Source organism: Eptatretus burgeri, chromosome 16 (assembly GCF_056783735.1).
Source record: "Eptatretus burgeri isolate ZD-2024b chromosome 16, Ebu_testis_v1, whole genome shotgun sequence".
Lineage (NCBI taxonomy): Eukaryota > Metazoa > Chordata > Myxini > Myxiniformes > Myxinidae > Eptatretus > Eptatretus burgeri.
In genome coordinates this window covers 63685936-63710244 of record NC_140976.1, presented here as the reverse complement: position 1 = coordinate 63710244, position 24309 = coordinate 63685936, and the positions used below count along the sequence as shown (strand labels likewise).

The following is a 24309-nucleotide window of genomic DNA, read 5'->3' as shown; positions in this document are numbered from 1 at the left end:
GCAAGTTCCTCAAAATAAATGAATAAATAAATAAATATAATAAATATAAACAAATGCCACTGCTTCTGGGATACTCGCTGCCAACGATAGGAGCAGCGGCGGCTTGTCCACGGCAAGGTCTTCGGAAAGAGAGTTTCCATTTGTGGGAGAATTACATGCTCAGTCGGTGGGTCGTCCAAATAGTGGAGCACTGGTTCGGTTCAGCACAGGACCTGGGTTTGATTCCTGGTTTGGGCACATAGATTTCCCACTAAACATACATTCAAAATACAGTATTTTAATTTCAGTTTATTCAAGAAAACTTCCTTGGTAAAGACAGCCAGAAGACCGATAGACACAAGGTTGACATCAGATTAGCAACAAAGAATCATGTTAAAACAAATATAAAAGTGCGAAGATCACAAGCTGAATTAAAACACAATTCAAACAAATATTATATATGTACTTGGTGTATACACCAACATCACAGATTTAAGCATTTTGGTCAAAAAAGGAATATTGTCAAATTTTTATACCTTTGTGTCTTACACTGAGGGAGGTCGAGATGTTGAGCATTTCTGAGATGAATATGATATCAGACACAGAATGACGGGTGGAAGGAAGAATGCCACGGTGATAAACAGACTTTGGAAGTGAGAGAATATAGCTCAGAGAAAATTGAAATCATGCTCAGAGAACTTGCCAAAGCGAGCAGGAAGTGTGGGCTGAAGATGAACAGGTCAATAATCATAGTAATGTACCCCCTTGTACCTCATGGAGAAATCAAAAGAAGAAGACGACGTCGTGCAGAGCACGATACTTGCAAAATCCAAAAAACAAATTTGACCTAAAAAATAAATGGTGATGAAATTCAATAACCAAATATGCAACTCCTCTTTAAATTTTAAATCAATCGGATGAAAATTGAGGATTTCAGAAAATTTGGTCCAAATTGGCCTTTTGCCCTACGTTTACCTCAAAATTAATAGGTGGTTGAATTTGGCGACCTGATATGCAAATGGTCTTTAAATTTCAAGTCAATCAGATGAAAATTGAGGATTTTTGAAAATTTAGCCCAATTTGACCTTTTGGCCTAAGTTGATCTCAAAATGAATCGGTGGTTGAATTCAGCAATTCATATGCAAATGGTCTTCCAGTTTCAAGTGAATCAGATGAAAATTGAAGTTTTTAGAAAAGTGGGCTCAAATTAGCCTATTGGCCTATGTAGACCTTTTCAGTCGACCAAATTTTACGAAACTTCATTGCAGAACCGTTGCAGGGTTGGTGGTATTAATCTCTGAAAATTTCAGAATGATCGTTTGAGCGGTTTGGACTGGAGGGAAGTGGACAGACAAACAAATAAACAAACAAACGGAGGTGATCAACATCCTTGTCCAAATTTTTGGTTTTTTTCCCAAGTAACAAAATCGACTGAACAATATACTTGAAGAATCTTCAATTTTACAAGTAATAAATGGAAACCAAAGAGAAGAAGTCGAAGAATACACATCCCCAGGGCAAAGCTTTAACCTCAAGGAAAATAATCAAGAAGAATAAATAAAGAGAAGAATCAAACTTGGATGGAGACAATATGGAAAACTCAGTGACGTCATGAGAGAAAGAGAGAAAGAGAGAAAGAGAGAAAGAGAGAAAGAGAGAAAGAGAGAAAGAGAGAGAGAGAGAGAAAGAGAGAAAGAGAGAAAGAGAGAAAGAGAGAAAGAGAGAAAGAGAGAAAGAGAGAAAGAGAGAAAGAGAGAAAGAGAGAAAGAGAGAAAGAGAGAGAGAGAGAGAGAGAGAGAGAGAGAGAGAGAGAGAGAGAGAGAGAGAGAGAGAGAGAGAGAGAGAGAGAGAGAGAGAGAGAGAGAGAGAGAGAGAGAGAGAGAGAGAGAGAGAGAGAGAGAGAGAGAGAGAGAGAGAGAGAGAGAGAGAGAGATATATATAGATAGATAGATTACCAATATGTCCGAAAAGGGAAGTTTTCAATCAGTGTATTATTCCAACGATCAATTAAGGGGCAGAGACCTGAGTGTTAACAACAAAAATTGAGAAAAGGTTAACAGCAGCACAATACAACCCAATAAGGAACATAATATGTTGTGTAACATGCAAAGATAGAAAGATAAATCAATGGGTCAGAGAACAAACCAAAACTCAGGATATCTTAGAAATAATCAAACTTAGGAAATGAAAATTGGCCCAACACGTTGGCGGGTCAGATAGCAGGTGGGCAACAACAGTAACAACATGGAGACTGATGAATGGCAACAGAAACAGGGGAAGGCCACAACAAAGATTGAGGTATGAAAGACAAATATTGGGGAAGAGTGAATTGGAACAACAAAGCAAGAGACAGAGCAACATGGCTTCAACATGCTGAGGGTTTTGTACAGTAGTAGATCTAAAATAGCTGATGATGATAATGACACGCATGTTATACATGATATATTACATACACACTGATGAGCGATTATACATATTCCTGTGAACACACACATCAGATTTGGTTCATTCATGACGCTTGACTCTCCATTAACACAATGGAGCATTTTTACTCCCCTTGTATTTACCGTTTCAATCTTAAATACTTATCTTGCACTTTTTAAATCTACAGATAGAATTTCATCAACAGCTTGGGAAATCGAGGCGATGTGCAGACCAACAGACCCGCTGTCGTGAAATACACAATTAGGTGTCATATTCATGAACATGACTACAGCAGGACAGCCAGCTTCAGGATTCTGTTATTGGGTCGTATGCCCCATGATGCAACACATCCTGTCAGAGCACTGCATCACAACAGTATTTTAGTCGAATACAAAAGGCGTTTCAAAAGTTGTAACATCTGGGCATTCACAGGAATTCTAGAATCGACTTTTCTTATTTCATTTATTTGATCGTTATTAATTTGCTTGTTATCTAAAATTCATTTCATTAACCTGGCATTGCATGTTGTTTTAGACCTTTGATAATAATCCAGAGGTTCGTCATCATCATCGTTTTATGACCGTTTCCATGCTTGCATGTGTAAGCCGTGGTTCACCGAATGGCTGATTTCCAGGCTGCACGATCCCTTGCTCGCCCTCTTGGTCGACCTTTAACTCGAAGATCATCTCTCAGTAACACATCCCTTGTTTTTCCTCGGACGGCCTCGACCTCTCCTTCCATCCACACTCATATTTATACACCTCCTCACACAACTACCCAACCACATCCTATCCACATGTCCAACCCATCTCAACCGACCTCCACGCATAACCTCACTGATGCTTTCTGCACCTAACCTATTTGTTCATTCCACATTTGATTTCCTATCCTTCAGTGTCACATCACACATCCTCCTCACTCTTCTCACTTCATTTCGTTCACACCTCTGTTCATCCTCCTTTTTGATCACCCATGTTTCACTACCATAAAACATCACGCTTCCAACGCAAGGTGCATGAAGTTTTTCCTTTTATTGGAGAGAGGTCCCTCTTGATGTCAATCGGGGTAACAACTTCCTAAACTTCCTCCAGCCACTTCTAATTGTTGCATTCTCTGCTGCCTCCACACCACCACCTGCACTAATCATATCACCAAGGCAACAGAGTTTATCGACACGTTCCAGAGAGATATCTCCATCAACTAACTTTTCTGCTCTAACTGGGTTAACTTGTTTACCTGCGGAAACAGCACATTTGAAGTCAGGTGCCACCTGCACTCTACCCCTGATGCTACTACACCTATTGGGCACACAGCAGTTGCAGGATTTACACAATGTTGAATTGCTACCTACACCTTTTCTAAAGACAGCACAGGGCCACCTCCCACTTTTTCCACACTTCCTTCTCCCACACCACGAATCAGTACTTTCGTTTTCCCTTTATTCACTTTCATTCCTCTGGCCTCCATACCCTCCTCCATCCTGCATATTTACCCATTACCTCTTCCACACCGTCGGCTATCAGCACCAAGTCATCAGCAAACAGGAGCTCCCAAGGTGAGCCTCCTCTAAATTCCTGTGATATATCCTCAATAACCATGATGAACAGGATTGGGCTCAAGACTGACACTGATGAACACCCACTTTCACTTCAAAATCCTCACTCTGCACTCCATTTACCCTCACAGAGGTTGTTGGGCCATCATGCATTGCCATGACCACCCCAAATAACCAATCCTCTACACCCAACTTTCTCACGGACCATTGCAACACTTCCCGAGGAACCCGATTGAACGTCTTCTCCAAATCCACAAATATAAAGTGCAGTTTCTTCTTCCCCAGGTATTTTTCCTGTAATCCCGAACCTATAAAAATAGCCTTGATCGTGCCCCTTCCTGGCATGAAACCAAATTTAATATCATGTAAATTAACACTCTCTCTTATTAATTTATCCATGACTCTCTCGACCACTTTCATTCCATGGTCCAACAACTTCAGACTCCTATAGTTGCTCTAAACAAAGGCATCCCCCTTCCCTTTATAAATATTCACCATTACACTGTTCTACCAGCTATCTGGGATACATGTTTCCCTTATAATTGCATTTATCAATTTAGTGATTAAATTCACTCCAATATCACCAGATGCCTTCAGCATCTCTGCAACAATACCAGTGCTCCTCGCCGCTTTACCATTCTTCATTTGATCGATGGCTTTCTTCACCATTCATTCTTCATCTCAGGTGATGGACCCTGCATCGGCTCGAATTCCTCCAGAATATCTCTGTTCCAAGGGAACGCCTCATTTCGCAGGTACTCATCGGAACTCCTTCAAGCATTTCTCATCTCCAAATGGTCAAACAGTATATTTCCCATTTCATCCTTCACACATTCTTCTCCTATGATATCCTTATTTTGACCGATCATTTGCTCTGCTCTCCGAAATATCTCTCCTCAACTGTCTACATTATGTATCACATCTGAAAGTGAATCGTGTACTCATGCCTTGTAAATTTCCCTTCTTGCCCTATGTTCAGCCACCAAGTATTCCTCCTTTCCACCTCCCTTTTTCCAAATCCTAAACAATTTTCTTTTTTCTTGACTCGCCATATCAACCTCATTATAACATCACCATGTCGCCTCATGTCTTTTCAGTGGCTCGCAGCAGTCCATCTTTTAAAGAGTTCCAACAACTCTTTACATCCTCTCCTACTACAGGGTTTCAAAGATTCATTTCCAGAATTTCCCGACAGAAATGTTCCTTTACATTCTGATATCTTAGTTTCTCTACTCTTCTCCTTGGGATGTTATCAAATATTCAGTTCATTAACCTGGCATTGCATGTTGTTTCCCCCTTTTTTGTTGCCATTTCAATCTTAAATATATTTCAGAAGACTGGTAAAATTTACATGCGACTAAAATCAAGCATTGAGGCTTCGTGTCCACTTCCAATAAATCCAATTATTTGTGGTGACCGTGTTTGGCGTGGTTGCGCCTTCATATTCTACGGAATCCCAATGGGTGACTGAGTCTACAGTAGGCAGCGTATGAGGAAAATTGAGTCGCTTGAAGATGACCTGAGATCAGGATAACCAGCATATGTGATGACCCACAAACTGTTTCCGGGGTCGAGGCATTCATCAAGAAGGATCTCCATGTGAAAGTCACAAGAATTTCCACAGAGGTTGGAAATTCTCAAGGTAGCATTTTCATCTTCATCCACAAACGCTCAGGCTTGTACATGGTATCGGCAAAATGGTCCTCGAACCTGAGGACTCATGATTGACAGCAACGACTGCCATCATGTCATGTGTTTCATGAATTGTTCAATGCATGCCTTGCCAACTTCATTGCTGACCTGGTAACTGGTGATAAAATGTTGATTCACCACTGGGATGAAGCAAACCAAATTTGACTCCACCCATTATAAGCACGAGTGGTCACCATCACTCAACAAATAATTTTACATCCCACTCCTCAGCTGGCCAAGATTGTGCTCAGATGGGAAATTCAAACGCATCGAGTTGAAAATTAAATCATAGTCAAATTCAGCAATTCTCTGTGTGTTTGTTGTTTGTTGTTATTTCCTTATGGAGGTTCCAGAAGGTGGAACGGAGAGCACTTCCCAGGTCTCGAAGTTTCTACCTTCATGTCTGTCGTTGGTTGTTATATCCATTTGCGGGTATATGTTGCATGTAATATGTTGCATCAGGAGGTTGACTCAGCCTGTCATCCTTCCGAGGTCGGCGAAGTGAGTACCAGTGCATTGGGCCCGGTGTATGCCCCGGTTAAAATAGGTGTACCATATCCCTGTGTCGTAAGAGGCGACCAGGGTTGCGTCAGGAAGGGCATCCGGCGTAAAACCTGTGCCAAATCACAATGCAGATCATACGGATGATCCGCTGTGGCGACCCCTAACGGGAGCAGCCGAAAGAAGAAGAATATATAATATGTGTGAACACAACATGTGCAATGTGATGCATAAGTGTCTATAACAAGTGCAATCTGTCACATATAACATGTGTGTATAACCTGTATAATGTCACACATACCATGTGTTTACATGACAAGTGCAATATGTCAGGTAAAACATGTGTAACTGGCAAAGATACCTGGCGTGGCTGGGCAAGGTCTGATCCCTCTGCCCATCCATTCCCCTCCCTAATCCCACCCCAGCTCCTCCCGACCGACTCGCACCTCACCGCCTCCTCCTCCCCCCCACCACATCGCCTTTCTCCAGCCACCCACCCCACGCCTTCCCCTGCCTCCTTCCAATCCACACCCCTCCCTCTGGACTCCCACCCAACCCCTTCCCCTTCCCCCTCCTCCTATTCCCTCCCACCCAACCCCTTCCCCTTCCTATCCTCCTATTCCCTCCCACCCTTCCCCTCCCTTCTCCTCCTATTCCCTCCCACCCTACTCCCCCTCCACTCCCTCAGGTACTCTGCTCGTGTTTCTAAAAACTCGACCCACCCATGTCTGGGTGGTTGAGTTTGTGAACAACTAGCTGAAAAATGTACGGTCTGTGTTTTTTCAGAAGACGACAGATGTTTGTGTGGTGTGCGCTTAAAATATTCGAGATAGTCAAAAGGGTATGTTCTGATTGTAGTTAGTGTGAAAGAGGTTTCAAAAGAATCGAAATTTTCAAGCATGTAAAAAGGGTCTAAAAAAGGTCCAAGTGGTCTGAAGCTCCAAATGATCAAGGTCCAAGCTGTGGAATCTGTCTGAAGGGTATAAGGGGAATGAAGAGTAAAAAGGGTCTTAAAGGGTTTCAGTGTCTTTGGGGTTTTGGGGTCTTACAGGTCCGCAAGGGTCTTTGAGGTATTAAAGGGTCTTCGAGGTCATAAATAGTCATACAGGTCTTGCGTCGAAAAAGACTGATGTGGGGAATGAAAAATATCTGTTGAACAATCTCCGGGTCAGACTTGGCCTGTGTACCAAATTTTGTACTTGTCAGCCCAGCAGTGTTTGAAAAAACCGTGAACATGCAGAGAGAATTTTATTTCTTAGAGAGGTGTATAAATCACAATCGTGCATGTATATGCGTAAATCATGATTCTTGTATGTGTGTGTGCGTGTGTATGCACCGCCACCACCAGTCATCATCTTCACTCACGAGTCCCTAATGCTGAGCAGAGCCTTCCTCAGTCCTGAAGCATACATACATCTTCACCCCAGCAAGGAACCATGACTTATGGACCAATCTGTCTCCTTATCCATGCTGTGCCCAACAAAGCCCTCCCTCGTCTTGAAGCATCCAGGTTAACCACAGCAAGCAACCAAGAATATGGACCAAACCCTCTCCTCAAGCGGTGTGTGTGAGTGTGTGTGTGTGTGTGTGTGTGTGTGTGTGTGTGTGTGTGTGTGTGTGTGTGCATGCTTCATAACGACTCGGCTTGCTACCCTTTTCAGAATATGAATCCTGAACTATAATCTTCAGCATGTTCATATATAATGTATATGTATGTCTGAACCTTACAGGATCGAAAAGTGCTTGGACGATTTTCCTCAAATTTGGTGTATGTGCTATTTGGAGTCAAGTCATGGACATCAAGTAACCAAGCACCTCCACAAACAAAATCCATACCCACACACGATATTGGGGAGATGACTTGCCATGGCTTAGTGTCAGGAGTCTAACCACTGTCCACTACCAGCGGAAAAGGGTATCGAAGGTGAGAACGATAGCAGATCTGATGTAGATTCATTGACACGATAAAAATCGCTCCCAGAGGGAAAGAGAATGAAAGTCATCAAGATAAATCCATAAAACTACCTTCCACTTGAAGCTTTTTTCAAGAAAAAAACTGCCACCTCACAAGATCCACCAAGTAGTGGATCGATATCCATAAGGTCAGTTGCACAATGATGTGACAGTTTAGTTGAATGCCTTTGGCGAGTAGAAAAATCACGTCTGCTCGGTCTGGATGGAAAATTTTCTGTTTGGAATGAAAGCAAAACAGGAATAAGAAACAATGGCAGACCACAAAGCCTCAAGCATTTAAATGAAACTGTGATTCAAGAAAAGAAGAACAATTCACATAAAAGTGTCACAGAACATCATACCCCATGCAGTGGTCATGTATTTATTTATTTATTTATTCATTCATTCGTATGCAGCCTGTGGCTGCTTGGCTGCATCATTTTCTGGGGGTGCAGCTGTGCCGCTGATGCAATTCCTCTGTTACCAGCAAGCTGGTACTCATATTGCCGACCTTGGAAGGATGACAGGCTGAGTCAACCCGACTTGGTGTTAATTCAACAGCCGACAGGGGCTTGACCTCAAGACCCAAGAATCTTAAGCCAACACCAGGCCTTTCATATATGTGTGTATGACATATATATATATATATATATATATATATATATATATATATATATATATATATATATATATATATATATATATATATATATATATATATATATATATATGTGTGTATTGTTATGGATTTCAGAATCCGGTCTGATTAATGCATCCACACATCCAGGTCCTCAGACAGTTATTTCCTGAAATGTATGTTCAGATGAGCCCCATCCCCATGTCTAATGGGATTTTAACTGTAATGCATTGAGAAGGGTAAAGAATAGATACCCTCTCTCATGGGAAGCTTTTTTCTTTACGACAGACACGTTTACATACATTTCTTTCACGAGCTCCACCGCCTGCCTTATTTGGAGCGCTCGGGTCGTCATGGTACCATGTGCGAATGGGGCGGGGTGAGCTTGGGGCGGCTGTGCCCGCCGAGATGGCCCACAGATGTAAAACGAATTGGAGGTCCGTTCTGAGGGGAGAGCAGTAAGAGGAGAGAGAGAAGAGAACGAGAAAGAAAGCCAGAGAGGAAAAGGAGGAGGAAGCGTGCAAGCCTGCAAGTGAGCAAGCGAGCGTGTGGGTGTCCGACCAGCGCCAACGAGACAATTCGTCCTTCCCAGCGCTTGAGCAAGTGAGCGTGTGGTGCACGTATGGGTGTGAGCAGTACTGACAACGTGTGAGGCGCAGGTCAGTCACCGACAGACCATGTGCGTCAATGGACGTCACCAGTCTCGTGAAGTGTGAGGAACTGCCCGTGTCACAGCACCAGGGTCTAAACCCGCGACGGACTATCTTGGTGCCCTCCCAAACGTCGAATGGCATTCAAGGCTATTCGCGAGAGGGTGCACGGCAAGGCTGGGTGCTGCCGACGGACGTGACACACACGCACCCATTTCAGGACGTTTTCACTTCACGGACGACTACTCTCTGGTGAGTGAGACGATTCTTCCCCCCACCCCCCCCCCCACCCTACTGAATGATCTGTTGGGTACCCTTGTCTGTGTTTCGCTGCAAGTCAACCCCATTCACTTCATTCCTTCGCTCTCGTAAACGACGACTAGATTGGGGCATTGTTTCAATTAGATCGGACCAACCGTATCATAAATGGCCATAACTTGGGAAACACCTGAGAAACATTCTCAGGTCCCCAGCGTCAATTGTGACATCATATCAAACGAAGAAGAAGAATTGTGATGCCCCCTCTCTCTCGCCCCCCTCGTCTTACCCTTCCTCTCTCTCCTCCCTCCTCTCTCCTCCCTCCTCTCTCGCCCCCACTCTCACCCCCACTCTCTCTCCCCCTCTCTTGAATTGTGACGTCCCTCTCACCTCCCATCAATGGATGGAGGCCCACAATGTCAGACATGAGATCAGGGCTGTCTCTGGATATATCTTGTACTTTTGATGCAGTCTGGCATTCCGCATTATTATCAAAACTCTCTGCCTATGGCAGTCCTATTCCTGGCCAAGTCATATTCCTGATATTCATAAATGATCTCTCTGACTCCCTGGTAAATCCACTTGATCTATTTGATGAAGGCTCCACCCTGTGTTGTGACATCTTTCATCATTCAGACAGAGGCTACAGCCTCTTCTCTCTTCAGAACTTGGAAGAAAAAAAAAATCACAAACTTGTGAAAGTCTTGGAATACATCTTTCAATCCTGAGAAATGTCACATTCTCTCTCCGAAAGGATCATGTGGCAACCACTCTCTCCCCCACCCACTCTCCCCCCCCACCCCCCACAAATATACTTTTTTTAACAATCCTCATGAGGGCATTGAGTCATTCAAACTCATGGGTCTCACAATCAGCTCTGACCTTTCTTGGGCAAACCGCATTTCAAAGTTGGCTTCCAAAGCCAGCCACCAAATGGGCATCCTCCATCGTACAAAGTCCTTCCTTGGCTCACCTGAACTCCAATCTGTGAGGAGTGCTATTTTATGGTCACATCCGATCCATAATTAATACACATATATTAGTTAGATGTAGGGATTCTAACCCATTTTTATATACTCTGTAATGCACTTTAAAAACTCTATAGTTTTAGTGGCACTGTTCCCAGGAAGTCAGTCCACCAGATGCCCTCTAAAGGCACTGGCTGTGTTATTTTAGTGATAACAAACCGAGACATGTCCGTTCCTTGAAAAGATAAACTTTATCTTGGTTTTCCCAAGCATTCCTCTCCTGGGCTCTTGTTAAGGTAGAACTGCATTTATAATCTTCATCGCCTTTAGTGCCGCCAGTTCGCCTATCATAGGCATTGGAAAGACATTGTTACAGTGCTGCACTCTATTCTGGTCAACCCATATTCCACTCTTGAGAAACTAATGGGGCTGGGCTTTTACTGTGAATACGGCTGTGCCTTCACTGTGATACCAAAGCAAGACATGTCCTTACTATTACAATTTCTGTGAAATTAAAAGGTGTTTTGTTTGTCCTTCAAACATCCCACAGTGAAAAGAAGCCTGGACAGGGGAGAGGGACAATCTAAGATAATTGCTGGGCCCTAAGATAAGCTGTTTGACTGTTCCACCCTCCCTTGTGGGAGGGAAGGGAAAACTCTATAGCTCACATTTGAGTCAACCTTTGGGGCTCTTGTCACACCAACCAGGGTTAGAGTATAACAAGAAATAGATTGGAATTAGAGATATAATCAATATGATATAAACATATATATATATATATATAATAGGCAATGGGCTACATATGGTTACCATGCACCCCCTTCCCCCCCCCCCACATCTCAATGAACCTATGTTTTTCTGAATCCCCTGGATGTGCTGAATAAGAAATTGAATGTTAACATTGAAAATATAGGGATGCACTTCCGGTTTTGACCCTATAACTAATGGTACCCTAAAAACCGCTAATCGCTGCTCCCCGTTGGTCATGATTTCTATGCCTCATCATATCAACTTGTAGAATGGCTCAATGTTCACATGTGATATACCAAATAATAGCTGATGCTATTCTGCTTATTTTCATGTGTCTGATAAGTTGTTACAATACATATTGCTTAAATCACAGTCATTTGAATGAGCATACCCCCTTTCCAGGGATATTCGCGCACCGACTGACACTTTCATGTTTCACATTTTTTATTTTACTGATAAATATGGCAAAGATCATCAATTTAAAAGTCATTCATAACATTCTAGTAGGCAACAGAATTATTTTAAGACCAATATTAGCCAGATACCTTGATAATAAGTTGTGAAATTACATTTTAACTTTGTTGGTGTATGCTGAAAGTTGGTCCAAACCCCACTTTCAAGAATGATTCTCGCGCGTACATTGTAATTGTGTAATTATTATTTGTAATTTAGCACCAACAAAATAATCATCACCTTGATGGGTACATGTACTGTAGTTATTTAATTATAATCATGCAACACTCCTCTCATTAATAAGCACATTTGAAATATCAGCTTCGTTATGGTTTGCCAGATATTGTGAAAGAAGAAGTCTCTCCAGACATTCCAGCATGACTTTGTGGCAGTTCATTGCTCTGTCATAGTGTTTCCCTGAGAGCACACCCTCGATGGAACCAGATACTATTAAGCCTGCTTCCAACAGTATGTCAGAGAGCCCTGATCCATTCATCTTCTTTCCAATAATCTTCATGTAGGTACATATCAGGTGGAACGTTCCAATGAGGATGATGTGCTTCTCGTACCTGACTTGGTTGTTCAAAACGAGGGGATAAGCCTTCATACATACCCCCAAGTCAAACGTAGTGATGGTGTACCTCTGCTTGACTTCAGTTGTGGCTTCTTCAGCATAACGTAAACACTCCTGCACTGTTTTATAGTCAGTAATGGGGCCAGCTATGACAGGGTAGTAATCTATGGTGGTGAGAGTCTTGGGTCCCTGACCAATCATTGAGATGAATCCTATCCATCCAGGTACTTGTTGTGACATACAATTTTGTTGTCGTATCAGCATCCACAAGAAATGGTTGATTCTGGTTTTGTGTTGGGCATCTTCACCACCAGGGTATGTTCGCTGCTTAATCGTTATCGGAGGACTCCTACGCTGGGTGACATAACAATCTGGAAGACATTCAGATGATTGGATGTTTCGAGAGCGTTGTTTTGTTGTCATATTCCGTGGAATGGATGGAATTTCTCCATATCCTGCAGCATGATACCATGGGCAGTGTGGATTGATCCCATTCCAGTGAGGTTATTTAGTAGTTGATCAAAGTTGTCAAATTCAGAGTGAAAGACAGAAGGTGCATCTGGAGATCGGATGATTTGAGTTGACAACAAATTTGAAGTTACATCCACAGCCTGTGCGAGAGCTGTTTCGTGTTCCAATAAAAATGAGTAGTTCTCTGAATGTTCCATTCGATTCAGTAAGGTGATCAGTCGCTCACTCCTGAATAGGTGGCGGAGTGTCATGCATATCAACTTGTGTTTTGGGAGTTTCCACTCATCATTGGTAGCTGGTCGACAAATGTCTTGTCCTATTGAGTGTACCAGTCGATGTGACTTAGATGTGCGAGTGGTGGCTTTTCCACCTATGACAGAGCTGAGAAATTTCTGGAGTTGTGATGGTACAATATCCTTCACATCTCCAAGATCTTGAGCAGTTGGTGGCCATTTTAGTTCATTGGACATAGCAAAACTGTCAAACATCACCCGACGCAGGAATGTTCCAGCTTCTTGGGTCATATCTGTCGAAGCGAGCTCGTATGCTAATCGGACTGCATTGTTCACGTCAATGTCAGAACTATATACTATATAGGACTGCATTTTTGCTGAGGAATACAGTTTGCAAAAGGCCAATCTGTCCTTGTACTCTTCGTGTTTCTCAAGTTTTATTTTGAAGTTTTCTCCACGGAAGTTTGGATTTGCGAACTCTGTGAGTTCCAAGCTGGCTATGTATGTCTTGACAAGATGAGTTAGTTTCACCATCTTCTTGTCTCGAAGAACATCAGTGTCGATTACCTCACACACATCATGAAATGCATGATTACGAACCTCCGTCAGTTGAACTTGCTTATCTTTGTTCTGGACATTGGTACTTCTCCACTTATCTGGCTTCTGTTGGTACTTTGTCCTGCATGACTTGTGAAATTTGGCTTCACATGAAAACAGATCCTGGCATCTAATCCGTGTGAGCAGTTTTTCGTCATTTGTCTTCTCGGCTATCTCTAAAATTGTTTGCCAACCATCAGAAATAAAGCTACTCATGCCCTCAGTAGTCCACGCCCACTTGCTTTTAACTTTTTTCCTTCCTTCAGAATTGCAAAAAATCCAGTCTGGTGCAAACAACATATGATCTGCTGAACTGCGAATGCTTGGTCGGGAACATGATGGTTCTCGTGAATCCGAGTGTGAAGCCAAACGATTGATGATCATGGTGAAACGCTGATAACACACCCTATGATAACCATGATGGTGCTCTTTTATGACATCAGGAATAAGATTACACATGTCCTTCATCTGGTGAACAGAACCTGCATGTTGGGCGAGTCTCTTATCACGAATCTCTTTCAATTTATCCAATTTTTGGTAACCATTCTCATTTGTAGATAATTGTAATCTCATTTGCAATGGTCCATATTGTAATCCTGGGATGTGCACAATGCACACCAGCGAACTACAATCTTGGCCACCCTTTGATCGCTTTGGGGGAGGCACATTCTCGTCACCGAGGTCTGATGAATTAGACATCATTCAGGTGCAATCTGAAAATAGAAAAACAAGAAAGAATTGTAGAATAAAATCAAAGTGGAAATATTTACTTGTCAAGCTTAATTAATTGTTCTTTGAGTACAAGATTCTGTAATATAAAACAAAACTTATCAGTAAAATAAAAAAATGTGAAACATGAAAATGTCAGTCAATGTGCGAATATCCCTGGATCGGGGTATGCTCATTCAAATGACTGTGATTTAGGGAATATGTATTGTAACAACTTATCAGACCTATGAAAATAAGCAGAATAGCATCAGCTATTATTTGGTATATCACAAGTGACCATTGTCCTTCATTGAGCCATTCTTCAAGTTGATATGATGAGGCATAGAAATCATGACCAACGCGGAGCAGCGATTCGCAGTTTTTAGGGTACCATTAGTTTTAGGGTCAGAAGCGGAAGTGCATCCCTATATTTTCAATGTCAACATTCGATTTCTTATTCATCACTTCCAGGGGATTCAGAAAAACATTGGATCATTGAGATGTGGGGGGGGGGGGTGCATGGTAGCCACATGCAGCCCATGGCCTATAAGGGAGAGTTTTTTTAATGTGAAACTCAGTGAGGTTTTGGTCGCTCTCCACTGTGCTGCTTGAGCTGCTAACATCACCTCCGCTGGCGTGTGGTACTTCAATAAAACTGCATTTTGGTGAATCCTCTTTGACTGACTCTCTTCATGTCTGGCCGGAGAACAGAGTCTTCACACGATCCACTTACATGGCCGTCATCCACAGCTTGATGGAGCACTGCTCTCCTCTCTGGGCTGTATCCCCTGGCATACAGCTTGCTCAGCTTGATGCCGTGGAAACCAAGGCCTTCAAGATCATTGGAATCTCTCATGATGAAGTTCAGTCTGTGGGTCTATCACTTTGCCATTGCCCACTGGTTGGTGGTCTCTATTTTCTTCTGCCTCCTTTCTAGTCATGCACCCCTCCACTCTTTGTGTGCTTTGCCCTCCTACCCCCAGGTTTCTGCAGGTCTTATACAGTCAACCATAAAGACCTTCAGGGTGAAACCACTTACATCCAGACGATTGCTCACTTCCACTCATTTGTTCCTCTTTCTGCCCACCTTTGGAGCCAACTCACTCATTCTCTTCAATCTCATGCTTCTCCCCTCTCTGACACATTCTGGAAAAAACTAAACAACCCCACACCCCCCCCCCCCCCCACCCAACTCCTTGTAAAACCTCGTGGAGGGCTTGGTCATCATTGCTGAAAACAATTATTGGGATACTTTAGATTTCCTGCTTGTTATAAAAAAACCTTTCCATTCATCATCCCGTTAACAAAACAAAATCATAATATCAGTGTTTTAAACTCAATGGAAAGTCGAAAAGAAACTCCATACCCAGGTAATGTTGATGACCTTTATCAAGAGACAGAAACACCATATTTTGATGAACCTCCGAGTTGAGAGAATCCAGTGCAATGGGGACTCCAAAAATGTTACTGCAAAGCAACATTTCAGGGATAAAGCGCATCTCTGCAACACAGAAAAAAACAAAACAAACACAGACACACGTTCGATTAAGACAATGGAAGAGCTGATTTAGCTCTTCACACGACTGTTATATCCACATCTCTACATATTAAAACAGCTGACGTGCCGGATATTTACCTCCGATTTACCCCTCTTGCTCCTCCAATGGCGTAAACTTGCATCACATTTCCTACTTATCTTGCATTTTATATCTATATCTCATTTACTCTTCTGCCAGTTTACTTCACCGGAGGATAAGTTAAAGAGCCCACACTTTTGAATCCATGGGATCTTTTTGGGATCTTATTGGGAGCCCATGGGATCTCATTCATGAACATGATTACATCCAGGCATCCTGCTTCACATAATTCTCTTTATGGGATGGAATGCTTCATGATTGACACTGCGGGAAACTGAATTGTTCATTGAATTTCTAATGAGGTGAAACCAAAGCAAGACATGTCCTTACTCTTACCATTTCTGTGAACTTAAAAGGGGTTTTGTTTGTCCTTCAAACATCCCACAGTGATAAGAAGCCTGGACAGGGGAGAGGGACAATCTAAGAGAATTGTTGGGCCCCAAGATGAGCTGTTTCACTGTTACACCCTCCCTTGTAGGAGGGAAGGGAAAACTCCATCACTCACATTTGAGTCCACCTTTGGGGCTCTTGTCACACCAACCAGGGTTAGAGTATAACCAGAGATAGATTGGAATTAGAGATAGAATATATATATAAGGGAGAGTTTTTGAGTGTAAAACTCAGTGTGGTTTTGGTCGCTCTCGACTGTGCTGGTTGAGCTGCAAACATCACCTCCACTGGCATGTGGTACTTCAATAAAACTGCATTTTGATGAATCCTCTTCAACTGAATCTCTTCATGCTGGGCCGGAGAACAGAGTCTTCACACTATCCACTTACATGGCCGTCATCCACAGCTTGATGGAGCACTGCTCTCCTCTCTGGGCTGTATCCCGTGGCTTACATCTTGCTCAGCTTGATGCCGTGGAAACCAAGGCCTTCAAGATCATTGGAATCTCTTATGATGAAGCTCAGTCTGTGGGTCTATCACTTTGCCATTGCCCACAGGTTGGTGGTCTCTGTCTTCTTCTGCCTCCTTTCTGGTCATGCACCCCTCCACTCTTTCTGTGCTTTGCCCTCCCCCCCCCCAGGTTTCTGCAGGTCTCATACAGTCAACCATCAAGACCTTCAGGGTGAACCACTTAAATCCAGACTACTGCTCACTTCCACTCATTTGTTCCTCTTTCTGCCCACCTTTGGAGTCAACTCACTCATTCAATCTCATGCTTCCCCCCTCTCTGACACATTCCCAAAAAATTAAACACCCCCCACCCCACCCCCCCGCCCAAGTCCTTGTAAAGCCTCGTGGAGGCCTTGGTCATCATTGCTGAAACCAATTATTGGGATACTTTAGATTTCCTGCTTATTATAAAAAAACCTTTCCATTCATCATCCCGTTAACAAAACAAAATCATAATATCAGTGTTTTTAAACTCAATGGAAAGTCTAAAAGAAACTCCATACCCAGTTATTGTTGATGGCCGCTTTCTTCAAGAGAGACCAACACCATATTTGGATGAAGCTCCAAGTTGAGTGAATCCAGGAAGATGATGACTCCAAAAATTTTCTTGCAGAGCAACATTTCAGGGATAAAGTGCATTTCTGCAACACAGAAAAAACAAATCAAACAAACACAGACACACGTTCGAGTTAGACAATGGAAGAGGTGATTTTGCAATTCACACGACTGTTCTATCCACATCTCCACATATTAAAACAGCTGCCGTGCCGGATATTTACCTCCGATTTACCCCTCTTGCTCCTCCAATGGTGTAAACTTGCATCAAATTTCTTACTTATCTTCCATTTTATATCTATATCTCATTTACTCTTCTGCCAGTTTACTTCACCGGAGGATAAGTTAAAGAACCTACACTTTTGAATCCATGGGATCTTATTGGGAGCCCATGGGATCTTATTCATGAACATGATTACATCCAGGCATCCTGCTTCACATAATTCTCTTTATGGGATGGAATGCTTCATGATTGACACTGGGAAACTGAATTGTTAATTGAATTTCTAATGAGGTAAAATGACAATTAACCTTCATTAGTGCTTTGAGAAAGAATTTAATAAATATATGCTGGGAAAGCGAGTCGGGAGTTAAATACACAGATTCTTCTGAAGTCGTGAAAACCTTGTAATTCCTTGTCTCTTGACAGATGGCCAGCTAGGAATCACACACTCTTTCCTCACCGGGGCAACAAGCAAGCTCCAATGACAGACCGTTTTTCATCCTGTGTTTGTGATTTTAACCTTACAAAGTACCATCTGTTGTTTCTCCAATAGGCCTCTCTTTTTTCAGTTGATTTCCTTTGATGTATTAACCATGCCCTGGAGGGATTTCATGTATACTCGTAATACTCCATGTATAGTTAAGTTTCTGCTTGTGACATCGTTGCAGGCAAAGCTACCTCTTGTGCACGAGTGTGTCTTCTATTTGTTGCTGAATAAACATCTTAAACTGAATTAAAGGGTTTTCTGTCCTGAGGTGGCCAAAACTTCCACGACAACACCATGTCCTGCCACCGCAATGCACTTGAAAGGGAGTTTAAGCCGAATACGTTTCTCTTTATAACTACATCATGGACGTATAACTACATATGTTTATGTGCACATGTATTTTTGCTTTATGAGAAAATTCATCAAATAGAATCTGCTGAATGTGTTCCTTACCTCTTTCTGTGGAATCCGAAAGAAACTGAACACCCACTCAAGGAGGGTTGGTTCTTTTTGAGGAGGAAATGGACAAAACCATGTGAAAACGACTGAGATTAAGGTCCAGGCAGCAGGCAGAAAATATAGAATTTCTATTTCTGTGGAAACCATCCAGAGAAGTCTTGAGTGTTGCTGCAAAAAGAAAAAAACAAAAATATATAACCACACACATCTTGTTTTTTTTAATTTTCTATTCCTAACAATTCCATATCTCTCACACACACACACACACCCACACACACACACACACACACACACACACACCACACACACACACACACACACACACACACACACACACACACACACACACACACACACACACACACACACAACCGATTCTGAGGTTCGGTTAGGTATGGAAGCATGTGCCAGAGCAGCGCGTCGCTGCATCCACTTTCCACTGGTACTCCAGGGGCCTCCATCTGGATGTGCCGATCAACCTGCTGCAACCACGAGGAATGCGGTCGCCCCGTTGCCCTTCTCTACTCATGGCACACTCCTCTTCTTCTTCTTTAAACTGCTCCCGATAGGGGTCGCCACATTGGATCATCCGTATGATCCGCATCGTGATTTGGCACATGTTTTACGCTGGATGCCCTTCCTGACGCAACCCTGGTCACTTCTTACAACACAGGGAGATGATACACCTATTTTAACCGAGGTATACACCGGCCCAGTATACTGGTACTCATTTCGCCGACCTCGGAAGGATGACAGGCTGAGTCAACCCCCTGGTGTATTAATTCAGTGGCCCAACGGGGCTTGAACTCAGGACCTTTTGGATCCCAAGCCGCTGCCCTAACCACTGCGCCAACACCAGGCTCCCACTCATAACACACTCACTTCTCCAATTTGGTGAGCAGGATCAGCATAAGGAAAACGAGCCACATGTCCGTACAGTCGAAGCTGACACTCACAGACTACAGAAGTAACAAATCTCATTTGAGTCTCTCTCAGCAACCGCTCATTGGACACAAAGTCTAACCAGCGACAGCCAAGGATTCTCCAAAGAGATCTGCTCCTGATAGGGTTCCTAGAATTTAATATAATTTCAAGGATTGCTGCAAATTATGTGAATTTCATAACATCCCACATTCAACTTGATTTAAATTATAAACCTCAAAACATCATTCCCTTTCCGAAATTAAAAACCTTCACCTGTAAGAAACTGAATGATTTCCCGATCAGATGAATCATCAGCTGGGCACCTTTCCTCCTCAAGATTTTGACCCATTCAGCCCAGAACCTCACCAAACAGCAGATCCACAACCTCGGTCGTGGATCCACATTACGACATTACCGTAAACAGATCCACAACCTTAGTTGCGTCCAGGCAGTCAGTTAACCCGTAAATGCGACATCACGAATCAGACTTTACTTCCTCATGCATTTAATGTATTATCACACATTTGATGATGTGATAATCTTTTGTTGTAACAAATGGAAGTGTGTGTGTGTGTGTGTGTGTGTGTGTGTGTGTGTGTCTGTGTGTGTGTCTGTGTGTGTGTCTGTGTGTATGTCTGTGTCTGTGTCTGTGTCTGTGTCTGTGTCTGTGTCCGCTGTTTCTTGACAACCACTGGTCCGATCCAATTGAAACTTGCCAGGTATATTGCTGGGGACCTGAGGATGTGCCTTTTCAAGGTTTGATATTAATCGGACAAGTGCTTCCCAAGTTATGGCCATTTATTTACCAAACCAATGGAAAGACACGTTGTTGCGTGGGCGTGGCCGATGGGGAAGGGAAGCACAGCCACGTTCCCCATTACGGGTTACAGCGTACGGGCTTCCGGAGAGTGATGACTTCGTGTATTCTAATAATTTCTCGATTTCTTTTGCGCATTTATAGATAAACACAATGCCCCAAGTTATGATCGTTTTCATATTAGACGGTGTATAAATTTCGGGAACATCAGAGTCCTGGGATGCTCCGAACCAGGAAGTAAATTTTTTCTCTCTCTTCTCTTCTCTTTTTGTTTTTCCTTGCCACGACATTGCGAAAAGGTAAAATACGTTGGCGCTAATTGAATAATTGGGTATTAAAAATAAATTGCGAATAATCGTAACTGCGAATAATATCGAACTTCCGGGTCACGCACGTATGGGCACGTGAGAGCGAAGAAACGGCCTGTGTGGTTTATGTATTTATTATTATTATTTTTTTTACGGGCACGTACTAGTATAAAACAATTTCCCACGATCTCCTCTCATGAGTCGTATAACTAATCCGATATACCGATTTACTTCAATCAAGCAAGGCTCTGTTCCCTCCTTCTCCACACATACACAAGAAAATGTGAAATTTACAAAATATAAAACTTATCTTTTTCACTGTTTGGAGAATTATGTTTGGTGAAGAAAAGATTTAGAAATGTGCCAAAATGAACCAGCTTCGTTGAGCTAAATGATTTAATGCATTCACTGCTTGACATCACACCCTGTCCCCCAAAGGAACTGCTGATTTATGGCATCTACCAGATCTTTGCCTATATTTTCAGAGATTTAGCATCATCAGTCACATTGTTTAAAAAAAAACAAAAACCTTCAAAAATCTTCTTGGCTAAAGTCAAGGCGAAACGTTACAGGTCTGACCGGCTGTCCATGAGGAACAAAAGATTCACACATATGACATCATAGGTCACATGGTTTGGCAGCCATATTGGATTTACCCGAAAACCAAAACAACACAACACTCAAAAGAAGTCTGGTGAAGGTCTGCAATCTCAGATTGCTCTTTTTCTTGATATCTAATGTATTTATAGAAATATCTCATTCATAATATTTTTACTATTCTTATTGCATTTCACTAATTATATTTGGTGTCATTTTCTGACCTCAAATAAAACTGGGTGTCGCTCCCTGGCTTGGCATATGTGTGACGAGCTCTTTTAATCTATTGACAAGTTCAGTGCTGCATAAGTGAACATCTGACGAGTTGTTTTAATCCACTGACAAATTCAGTGCTGTGTTCGTGAACATCTGACAAGTTGTTTTAACTAAATTGACAAGTTCAGTGCTGTGTGGGTAAATGTCTGATGAGTTGTTTTAATCAATTGACAAGTTCAGTGGTGTGTTTCTAAATGTCTGCCTTGTTGTTTTAATAGACTAGCCAATGTCTGACAAGTTGTTTTATTCTGATGACAAGTTCAGTGCTGTATTCGTAAATGTCTGAGTCGTCGTTTTAATCTATTAACAAGTTCAGCGCTGTATTCGTCAATGTCTGACAAGTTGGTTTAATCTTTTGATAAGTTCATTGCTGTGTTTGTAAACATCTGAGAAGTTGTTTTCATGAAATTGACAAGTTCAATGCTATGTGGGTAAATGTCTGATGAGTTGTTTTAATAAACTTGCCAATGTCTGACTAGTTGTTTTAATCTATTGACAAGTTCAGTGCTGTATTCGTAAATGTCTGACGAGTTGTTTTAACCTATTCATAAGTTAAGTGCTGTGTTTATAAACATCTGACAAGTTGTTTTAACTAAATTGACAAGTTCAGTGCTGTGTTTGTAAATGTCTGACTTGTAGTTTTAATAAACTAGCCAATGACTGACTCGTTGTTTTAATCTATTGACAAGTTCAGTGCTGTGTTAGTCAATGTCTGACGAGTTGTTTTAATCTAGTCATAATTTCAGTGCTGTGTTTGTAAACATCGGACACGTTGTTTTAACTAAATTGACAAGTTCATTGCTGTGTTTGTAAATGTATTACTTGTTGTTTTAATAAACTAGCCAATGTCTGACAAGTTGTATTAATCCGTTGATAAGTTCAGTGTTGTATTAGTTAATGTCTGACTCGTTGTTTTAATCTATTGAGAAGTTCAGTGCTTTATTAGTGAATGTCTGACAAGTTGGTTTAATCTTTTGATAAGTTCAGTGCTGTGTTTGTAAACATCTGACAAGTTGTTTTAATCAATTGACACGTGCAGTGCTGTGTTTGTAAACATCTGACAAGTTGTTTTGACAAAATTGACAAGTTCAGTGCTGTGTTTGCAAAACATCTGAAAAGTTGTTTCAACGAAATTGACATGTTCAGTGCTGTGTTTGTAAATGTGTGACTTGTTGTTTTAATAAAATAGCCAATGTCTGACGAGTTGTTTTAATCGATTGACAAGTTCAGTGCTGTGTTTGTAAATGTCTGACGAGTTGTTTTAACCAATTCATAAGTTCAGTGCTGTGTTTTGAAAAAACTGACAAGTTGTTTTAACAAAATTGACAAGTTCAGTGCTGTGTTTGTAAATGTCTGACTTGTTGTTTTCATAAAGTAGCCAATGTCTGAGTAGGTTGCTTTAATCTATTGACAAGTTCAGTGCTGTGTTTGCAAAACATCTGACACGTTGTTTTAACGATACTGACAAGTTCAGTGTTGTGTTTGTAAATGTATGACTTGTTTTAATAAACTAGCCAATGGCTGACGAGTTGTTTTAATCTGTTGCTAAGTTCAATGCTCTGTTCGTAAACATCTCATAAGTTGTTTTAACAAAATTGACAAGTTCAGTGCTGTGTTTGTAAATGTATGACTTGTTTTAATAAACTAGCCAATGGCTGACGAGTTGTTTTAATTTGTTGACAAGTTCAGTGCTGTGTTGGTAAATATCTGACGAGTTGTTTTCATCTATTCATAAGTTCATTGCTGTGTTTGTAAACATCTGACAAGTTGTTTTAACTAAATTGACAAGTTCCGTGCTGTGTTTGTAAATGTCTGACTTGTTGTTTTAATAAACTAGCCAATGTCTGACTCGTTGTTTTAATGTTTTGAAAGTTCAGAGCTGTGTTCGTAAATGTCTGACGATTTGTTTTCATCTGTTCATAAGTTCAGTGCTGTGTTTGTAAACATCTGACATGTTGTTAGAACTAAATTGACAAGTTCAGTGCTGTGTTTGTGAATGTATTACTTGTTGTTTAAATAAACTAGCCAATGTCTGACGAGTTGTTTTAATATGTTGACAAGTTCAGTGCTGTGTTAGTAAATGTATGACTTGTTTTAATAAACTAGCCAATGGCTGACTAGTTGTTTTAATTTGTTGATAAGTTCAGTGCTGTATTAGTTAATATCTGACAAGTTGGTTTAATCTTTTGATAAGTTCAGTGCTGTGTTCGTAAACATCTGACAAGTTGTTTTTACGAAATTGACAAGTTCAGTGCTGTATTTGTAAATGTCTGACTTGTTTTCATAAACTAGCCAATGTCTGACTCGTTGTTTTAATCTGTTGACAAGTTCAGTGCTGTGTTAGTAAATGTCTGACGAATTGTTTTAATCTATTCACAAGTTCAGTGCTGTGTTTGTAAACATCTGACACGTTGTTTTAACGAAATTGACAAGTTCAGTGCTGTGTTTGTAAATGTATGACTTGTTTTAATAAACTAGCCAATGGCTGACGAGTTGTTTTAATTTGTTGATAAGTTCAGTGCTGTATTAGTTAATTTCTGACAAGTTGGTTTCATCTTTTGATAAATTCAGTGCTGTGTTTGTAAACATCTGACAAGTTGTTTTGACAAAATTGACAAGTTCAGTGCTGTGTTTGCAAAACATCTGAAAAGTTGTTTCAACGAAATTGACATGTTCAGTGCTGTGTTTGTAAATGTGTGACTTGTTGTTTTAATAAAATAGCC

The 24309-nt window shown here is 41.5% G+C and overlaps 2 protein-coding genes across 2 annotated transcripts in view; both read right to left on the bottom strand.

Moving 5' to 3' along the window:
- The window catches only part of LOC147011206 (uncharacterized), a 484760-nt gene extending 483149 nt beyond the window's left edge, over window positions 1-1611 (bottom strand). The window contains exon 1 of the mRNA XM_085859778.1: window positions 1-1611. This exon is cut by the window's left edge and continues 226 nt beyond it. The gene's annotated coding sequence lies outside the window, so the exon portion shown is untranslated.
- A 14128-nt stretch (window positions 1612-15739) lies between these two features.
- The window catches only part of LOC147011205 (uncharacterized), a 34688-nt gene continuing 26118 nt past the window's right edge, over window positions 15740-24309 (bottom strand). Inside the window, exons 4-6 of the mRNA XM_085859027.1 lie at window positions 18659-18832; window positions 17444-17581; window positions 15740-15904 (exon numbers count right to left, since the gene is read on the bottom strand). Of these exons, the coding sequence (XP_085715153.1) occupies window positions 15740-15904; window positions 17444-17581; window positions 18659-18832 (477 nt within the window). The remainder of the gene's footprint in view (window positions 15905-17443; window positions 17582-18658; window positions 18833-24309) is intronic.